Source organism: Myiozetetes cayanensis, unplaced genomic scaffold, assembly GCF_022539395.1.
Source record: "Myiozetetes cayanensis isolate MyiCay16 unplaced genomic scaffold, myiCay2020 scf6-25, whole genome shotgun sequence".
Lineage (NCBI taxonomy): Eukaryota > Metazoa > Chordata > Aves > Passeriformes > Tyrannidae > Myiozetetes > Myiozetetes cayanensis.
Genome location: NW_026087853.1, coordinates 13,114,993 through 13,123,883, shown reverse-complemented (window position 1 = coordinate 13,123,883; position 8,891 = coordinate 13,114,993). Strand labels below are relative to the sequence as shown.

General features: G+C 47.5%; 1 protein-coding gene and 1 long non-coding RNA gene across 2 annotated transcripts; one reads left to right on the top strand and one right to left on the bottom strand.

Moving 5' to 3' along the window:
* Positions 1–3,725: 3,725 nt before the first annotated feature.
* On the bottom strand, positions 3,726–5,622 carry GSC (goosecoid homeobox). Its single transcript, XM_050336176.1, is given in 5 exon segments — positions 3,726–4,050; positions 4,462–4,721; positions 4,917–5,324; positions 5,327–5,480; positions 5,482–5,622. Coding segments are annotated over 5 exon segments (1,116 nt in total). The 3' UTR covers positions 3,726–3,897.
* LOC126650877 (uncharacterized) lies at positions 5,188–6,936 on the top strand. Its single transcript, XR_007631521.1, has 4 exons — positions 5,188–5,201; positions 6,078–6,159; positions 6,621–6,714; positions 6,849–6,936. It is a non-coding gene; the product is annotated as an uncharacterized LOC126650877 (long non-coding RNA).
* The last annotated feature ends 1,955 nt before the right edge of the window (positions 6,937–8,891 follow it).

Here is an 8,891-nt window from a genome sequence, read left to right as displayed (position 1 = left end):
CAGGTTCTCAGCTGGTAATAAATCACTTTATGCCAAGCAAAAAAAAAAAAAAAATCTGACCTCTGCTTTCCAGCATTACTTATTAAAACAAGACTACAGAAATAAATATGGTAAATAGAATAGTAAACAGAAAAATAAATTCTGGCCATCTAAATGCAGATGGCTCAATGAAGATAGCACATCAGATTGCTGAATCTGCCTCTATACGGTAGAAAACTTCTGCATAGGACCCTTACTACACATTGCTTCCCTAGCTTTCCCTTGCAACAGAATTCTGCAATCTAAGCCAGCTTATGTCAGGGAGATTTATTTGATGTATGCTCCTTTTGTATAATTAATTCAATTATTACTCCTATAATGCATAGCATTGTCTGGAATAAGTCTGCACTACAGTGGTGAAGCTCCAAAGTAACTTATGTTTCTTCATATATCCCCTCCTCAACCTCCCTCCCTTGTGAGATCTGAGAGGAATATTATTCATTCTACAGACAGAAATTTAGAAAGAAAGAAGTCCAACATATCAGAGAAAATCAGTAAGGCAGCAAGAAACTGAACTCATGCTATAAAACCTAGATAATATATCAGTGCTATGAACAATACAACACATTTGAGTCCCATTCAGTTTTCTGAGAATGGGACAACCCAAGATACAAGGTTGTAAATTGCAGTGGAGGAGATACAGACAAAACCAAAACAAACAAATTAAAAAAATATATCTTTTGGTGTCATTTTTAGGCAAGTGTTAACAAACAAAACCACAACCAACACTTTCAGAGCCCCTTTGTTAGAACTGAACCTGCTGGAACACAGTACATATTCAGGTACCTTGCTTTGCCTTGTTTCTACTGCACCAACAGAAAGAGAAAATAATGAAAGCAGTTACGTGGCATTTGCATTCTGGCATGTAGAAATTCTCCTAAAATAAAAATCCAGATAGACACCTAGAGATGGAATATGCCAACCAAACAGCACAAGCGAACGAGAGATCTTATTACAATCACCCTCATGTTTTCAATAATTTAGTTTCTTGATCCTTTTCATGCAATATTCTTAGCTACTTTGCCATTATAAGACTCTTCCATACTGCACAGGATCTGATTTTGTAGTACAAGAAAGGTAGAACGAAGCTTTTAGGTTTTCAACAACCACCAGTGAGAAAAAGAATGAGACAGCTACTCCTACTGTCTAATGGTGCAAATGCCATTTTTAGTAAGTAAGGTAAAGCTTTTAGGTCAAGATTAAAATTGCTTTTCAATTAGATTTTAAAGTGATATTATTAACTCTTATAGGTCTACACCTATATGTAGTAATAACAATAGCTATCTGTGACTGAGAGATCAAGCTTATGGTAATCAAGAGTTTAGAGGAAACTCAAAAATTAACACAGACTAGGTACAATGTGATTTTAAAGCAATTGGTGGTGGCTTCATCACAATTCCATGCACAGAAAGAGTGTTTTGGAATAAAAAGATTTGATTCTTACATCACATCCCATGCTTCCACATAACAAAAAGTTCTAAAAAGTCCACAACTTGGCATGTTCAATGACCTGAGCTTCCATGGATCTCAAACACCTTGCTCCCATTGGAGAAGTCTAAATATCTCTAAACATATAGACTGCAGTTTTAAGTAACTACTATTGATAATCAAAAACATTTCTAAAGCCCACTTCTTACAAACCCAGATTCAGTTTAACTCCCACATTCAACTCTGCAGGCTAAAATCCTTAATAGTGACTTCCAAAATTACCATCACACACAAAAAGTGCAAAACAAAACAAAACACTACCAAGCTCCCGGTGTGGCAGTAAGGACATTTACACATGGGAAGTATGTAAGCACTTGCAAAATCCTGGGCAATATTATCCCTAGACCTGGCTTTTATTTGCAAATTAAGTATGCACTTTAAAACCTAACAATGACTAAATACAGAGGCAACGACATTAAAAATCCACTCATTGAGACTTCCTGCATATAACATAACAAAACACTTCTTTTCAAAACTAATTTTCAGTAACTTAAAACCTAATTTTTAGTGCTGTTTGGTTGTAATTCAATACAATTTACAGAGATCAAATATGCATCCACATCTCCCAAATGCAATAGCTCCATAGAGCCAAACTGTTATATGTATCCAAAAAGAAGGATCCATTTGCTTTTACCTTTCCTCCTCTGCTGCACTAAGGAACAAGAGGCTAAAATTCTTCTCTTAAAGAGAGCAAGTAGCTATGAAACTCTTAGCCCCCTAAAGGACTGGCTCGTACAAAACCACACTGAATTTCTTCCACAGCAGCTGTTCCTACATCTTGGTACAGCGAGAGGTTGCTCAGAGAGAGATACCAGATCTACATGGGTACATTAAGAAATGTTGTCTGAGCAGACAAGTACTAAGACTGGCTCTATCACACTAACACCTGCAATACTCACCATGTCACAACACCGATAAAAGCCTGGATATATCAGGAAAGGGAGGAAAAAGCATAAGGACAAGCAACACAGCAGTTGACACTTTCTAGTGTCACTGGAAGCAATGGTGGGCACATTTGTACAAAACAATTTGTCTAAACTAGATGAGCTGAATAGATACAGGTGAGTTTAAGGCATTGGCCATAATTAATTAAAATCAGCTCAGTACCACTTAACTTCTGAATGAAAGGTGCTACATGAAGTTTTCCAGCCAGAGATTATCTGCATTGGCTTTACACCTTCAGGTCATTTGTTTTAAATTTATGAACAGTCTTTGTAGGCAAGGAGAGAGAAGGGTCTTTCAAAACACAACACCATGGGGGCAATTGCTGTGTTTCTGTTTTGAAGTGATGAGCTCTGAGCTGGGCAGTCACAGAAGAACAAACAAAAGGAAAATGAACATGACTTTAGAGGGGGAATAGACGTCTCTTCTACGAGGCCCTCTTAGAGGAAAGAGTAAAATGAGACCGGGCTTCACTGTTTTCTTAATTGCAAAGGTGCTGCCTCAAAGGGGAGAAAATTTCCATTAGGAACTTCCTCTGAAACACCCGCAAAAGCAGCACAAGAGGGCTCGTACTCCCCTTACACGTAATTCATCTGATAATGGCTGAAATTTGTTAACAGCAACTTTAAACCGCTGTAGAGAGACGGCTTTTCTAAACGAGGGTCCAAGACGAGCGCTTTGAAAACTCAACAGGGCGCAACTGCAGCGAGACGGGGGAAGGCGCGGGGAGACGGGACAGAGTAACAAGAGTGAGGCCGGGTTTGCTTCGCGTGGAAGTGTTTACCAAGGGCATCGCCGCCTGCGCGGGCCGGGGGAGCCTTTGCGCTCCCGGAGGGAGAAGCGTTCGGGAGCGGGGCAGGGAGAATGGGCCGGCCGGGATCGGAGCGCCGGGAGGAGTAGCAGGGTTCGCTCCCGGCCGCCTCGGCTTCTACCCAAGCCAGACTGCCCCAGGGGCCGCCGTCGGACTGGGACGAGCCTGGCCGGGCCTCCGCCGCTTCCCTTCACCTAAGAGATACGCCATCGCTCCCCGACCTGCAGCGAGGGGGGCCCGGCCGCCAGCGCTGCCCTCCGCCGGCTTTCACATTGTGCGATAAATTTTCACATTGCTTTCACACTGCACCGCTAAACAAGTCACTGCGCCGGCAAGGCCGGCCCTGGTCCCCAGGGAGACGGGCACCATCGTTCCCTGCTGCTTTCTCCCTCTCCTTCCTCTCCCTCTCCCCGCGGCGCAGGGTGAACAAACGCGCCGCCGTCTACCTGTGCAACACCTCCGCAAACACATTTTATTTACACGGAATCAACTCGGGGCATTGTACATTATATACAGATATTTTCCCCCTCCAACAAGGCAGAGCTTGTGCAAGATTAGTAACATCCTCTGGAGCATATCCGACAGTCCACGGGAAATGTCCCCCCTACTGAGAGGCATCAGCTGTCGGAGTCCAAGTCACTTTTCCCGTCCTCTTGTCTCTTCTCCGGTGACGTTTTAGACGCTTTATTCCACTTTTGTGCGTTGTCTGACTCCTCCGAAGACGATCGCTTTTGCCTCCTCCACTTCGCCCGGCGGTTTTTGAACCAAACCTATTAGGTTAAGAAATTAAATTTTTAGTGGGAAAAAAAAATAAAAACAAAGCTGTCCAAACCCGCAGCCTAACTTCAGCCCTGCAGGAGCCCTGCCGGGGCCGGTGTGCGGCGGCCGCCCTCGGACGGGAGGGAGGGAGGCGGGGGAAGCTGCCGCTCGGGTGGGACCGGCCGAGCGCCTTCAGGAGGCACGGCCGCCTCCCGACAATCTCTCACAGCCCCGTGACAAGCTCGGCCGGCCTCCCCAAGGAAGGGCGCTTGGACATAATAATAAAAAACTTTCCGTCAGCCCCCCCAAAGCAGTCCCTCTCCCTCCGCTGCCCGAGCCGGGCTGGAGCCGCACTGCGGTACCTCGAGCGCGTTTGAGTGTGAAAGGGAGAGGGTGGAAGAAGGAAAAAGAAACCAAAGTACCTCCACTTTTTCTTCCCTTAAGTGCACCCTTCTGGCCAGCTGTTCCCTGGTGCCCACGTCTGGGTATTTCGTTTCCTGGAATAGGTTTTCCAGCGCTTCCAGCTGCTCGTCAGTGAAGATTGTCCTGTGCCGTCTTTTCCGCCTACAGTGCAGCTGGTTCAGTAACTGCAGCTCCGTCCGGGACAAAGTGCCCACGTTCATATAGGGCAACATCTGATGGGGAACAGGGGACATCAGGACTGACCCAGTGCCCTCGTAACCTACGGACAGACAGATGAGTCGACGACAGGCTTTGCATGAGATCGCTGCTTCCCCACACCACCCCGTCCCCACCCGTCCCGACAAAACCCCCTCCGCCGCCCACCCGCGCTCTCGCGGGCAGCCTCCTCCTCCGGCCCCGCGGCTGCGGGAACAAAGGAATCCCGTCTGCCCCGTCCCACGCGGGGCCGCCTTACCTGCAGGGGGGACGCAGGAGCACTGCTGGGCCCCCAGGGGTGGCACTGCCCCGCAGCACGAAGGGCCCACGGGGGACGCCGGCACATGCAGCTGCCCGTAGTAGTAGTTATTGTAGCCCAGCCGAGATCCAGTGACGGCCGGCGGCAGCGCGGAGGCGGGAGCCACCGCCCGGGAGTAAAATCCGCCGTAGTCGGAGGCGCTGCCGTAGAGCGAGTCCCCGTGGAGGCTGGGGAAGACGACGGGTGCGGCGCTCGGGGGCAGCAGCACTGAGTCCTTGCAGCGAGGTCTGGCCGCCAGGATATTGTCGATGCTGAACATGCTCACAGGCATGCCCCAAACCGTGCGGGGCAGGGCGGCGGGGACCGGCCGGGGGAGGGAAAGAGGAGGGCGGGAGGCAGGGTAGGTGGTGGTTGGGGAGGGGGGAGAGGCTGGAAAGACACGAAATCGAAACTTTTCGGAGAAATTTTAAAAAGGGATCGGAGCGAAAAGAACAGAGCCTTTTCCGAGGGCAGCTTGCGGGCAGAGTGTGCGTGTGTGTCTGTGCGCGCGTGGCTGCGTGTGCGGTGTGTGTGTGCGTGTGCGCAGGATCCACCCCTGGAACTTTCCCCCCTCAACTCTCGCCTGTTTACTGATCTCAGCCCAGAGGGCTGCTCGGAGTATAATCCATCTGAACCTCTTCCCTTTTTTATACCCAGGCGACGTCATCCTGGATTTAGTTCCTGGTAATATGCAGATGACAAACAAAACCAGATTTGATTTTTTTTTCTCCCCTTTTTTGGTGGGGAAGAGGTGGGGGTTACACAAAGGAGTGAAAGCAGCCCGAGTCTGTGTATTCAGAATTAATGAAATTAACGTAATCCTTTCCATTAGTGGGCTTTTTTGAAAGGCCCCAGATTTAGGCTTGATCTCTGCTGCACCGGCTAATTGCCCAGGTTAATCTTATTAATGCCATTGTGCAGAAGTGGTTAGCAGCTCCTAGTCTTGTCTATTATGCACCTACTTTGGTCATGTTAGTTCACATTAGTGGGTGCGATTTCCTCTGTCTGAAGCTCAGATTCATTATTTATGCTTCGAATTGGTTAAGAAGCACTTTTAAAAAAATAAACTGCGATATAACCATGCAACGCCCTCCCTCCCCCCAACAAGTGTTTCTGTAGCAGGGTTTGAATCTTGCGTCCCCCGGCTCGGAGAACTGAAAGGGCATTTAAACTTTATGCAGTGAAGCGACAACGTCTTCACTGAGTAAGTAAACTTTTTTTTATTATTATTTTCCTAGATCACCTGGTGGAATAAGGACTTGTGAATGCTGTAAACTTCTGTACCTTTTTTTTTCCTTTTTCCTTTTTCTTTTTCTTTTCTTTTCTTTTTTTTTTTTTTTTTTTAATAGACTTAGATTCAAACAGGTATCACTTTTTATTTTCATAACAAGCCAGGAGATGGAAATATTAAAGACCAGTGCCACCTCAAATCCCCGGGTGTGATAGTTATTCCGATTTGCTTCTGATCTACCTTGGTGCCCTTTTCTTTTCTTTTTAATCTTCTATTTTCTAGCTTAGAAAATAAAGCCCATAAAGTTACAATGATACCGAGAACTTTATATTTTGCGTGTTGTGTGAATTTTAAAATGGAGCAATTTTAAATCCCTAAAACTCTTCCTATTAAGTGGTTTGGCTCTCCTGGTAGCTGGCTCTTGTGATTTGCAGAATACTTCGTCTGTCACGACTGTCACTGGGAATCCACAGGAGGTGAACTGAATAAGATTAGACTATTTACCCCATCAACTCTCCATCAAAGAAGGTAGGAAATTGTACGCATGAAATGAAAACAAGCCATTAGGGTCCTTTTACGAGGAACACATTATGTTTCCTCAACAAAGAATATCCTCGTTAGCGCTTACTCGCACTTTATCTTTTCTTTCCTCGATATTCCAGGATTCAAAACTGCACCTGAGGATGATCTAAACCAAGAGCCTATTTCTAACAAAAGACTCGTATAAACGTTAAAGAAAAAGAATCCCAGGAATAAAATCTCGCTTTATTGATACATCGCGATGTGACTAATGACTAATGTCGTTTCCTTTACTTCGATTTATCTGTTGATCAGTTTCGTTCCTCGTTTGTCATTTAGACTTGAGCTTCGTGCAAGTTTTTCAAATTTGATGGAAAGTGAAACTATTTGACAGAGTTTTGGGGTTTTGTTAGATCTGGGGGTTTTTTTTCTGTTGTTGTTTTTGAGAGGTTTCTTTATTTTTGTTTCTTTGTTTGTTTGTTTTTAATGTTTTTGGGGGACTTTCAGGCTGGTTTCTTGGGGTTTTTTGGTCAATAATTCCCCGGGTGCAGCCGGTCACGCTACATGCAGAGCAGCGCCTGCTTAATGCCGCCATTGGGATGCTCGTCCACGTCCTGGGCGGCTCTGCAGCAATGCGCGGTATCATCCCTCCGGTGGCCTGCGCACCCGCGGCGGTGAGCGGGGCTCCGGGCCAACCAGGCTCGGGGTCCCCGAGGAAACCAGGCCCCAGGGGATGCCGAGAGCGGGGCACGGCCCGCTCCCGCACCGGCCCGGAGTGGAACATCCCCGCGGGTGCCCCGAGGCTCTCTGCAGGGCGGCTCTGGTGGACGGGCAGAGATCGGGCCAGGCGGGGACAGCGCTCTGCCCCGGGACTGCCGCCCCTCGGGGGCCAGCAGGGTGACCGCGCTGAGCCCCGCTCGTGCGGGGGCTCGCAGGTGGGGACACCCTCCGTGGGGACACTCGCCGCCGGGGCCGACTTCTTGGGCGCTTAGCATCACTTGCATCCCGGTTTCATCTCCGCGCCTGTCCGGCCTCTCTCAGGAGAAAGCAGCACCGCCGGACACGAGTGGGCAACAGAAGAGCCGCGGTGCTGGCGGAGCACACACCGCTCGGGCTGTGCGAAAGCTCTGCTTCCCTACGAGTTTTTCGCTTGCGAAGGCTCCCCTGAAGGATGATCCATCTCGCTGCAACGCTTACCTTTATTCCCAATTTAGATACGATATTTCCCAAATAACTTGTCATCCCCGTGGGGAAGTTCTCTTTTGTTTTGTTTGTTTTAATCTGAGTCGTTTTGCCACGAAATCCCCAGTTTTGATACCCGCTTCGCAAAACCTGTTCTCGGAGTTTCTCATTTCCCATGCGCTCTTCGCTAACCTCGCAAATGGAAAATTGTGTTAAACAAACAATCAGTTGTCACACAATGTCGGGTGAAATTGTAATAACAAATGAAACACTAGCAAATTGTGCTGCATAGTGTTGCTAAGCAATTGTTTGTTACGGGAGGGTGGTCACAGCATGGGTTGAAAGAGGGATCTAAAGAGGAGCATAGTACTGGGCAGAACAAGCTGTTAGGTATGAAATAAAGTAAACACGGCGCTGATTTTTGGTATTATTACCCAAACACGATTTCATACAAAGCAATCACCATACACAAGTCTATGAAAATGCTCCTGTTTAGAAATCGGACGGGTTTTTTATTTTAATGTATTAAGGAATAATTCCGGGGATGCAAAACGCATCTATCTCCTTCCCGACGCAGTCTCTGCCCGGCCTGGCGGCGGGAGCAGCACCGGGACTGCCGGCCGGGGCCGCCCGGGAGGGGTCTAGGGAGCAGAACCGCAGCCCACCCTCCCGGCCGGGACTCCAGCCCCACGCGAGGGGATAACACTGGGGTGATCCGGGGCTTTGGTGGGTGCCCGGCTGCGAGACCCTCTCGGAAACAAAGCTGCGCGGAACATCTCACTTACAAATGTTATGACTCTTCAGCTTTCCCCACGTTTGTTTCAAAGAGATTGCATCATCGCTTCGCCAGGAAAAAAAAAAAAAGTATAAAAGTCATACAATGCGAAATTACGGTAATTTGTTCCCAGAATAAACTTATCTTGAACTGATTAGGAAAGTCAGTCATTTGAAAACGAGGCAGAAACGTGGCTGGGTTTTTTTTTATTATTTTTTTTTTTTCTAAA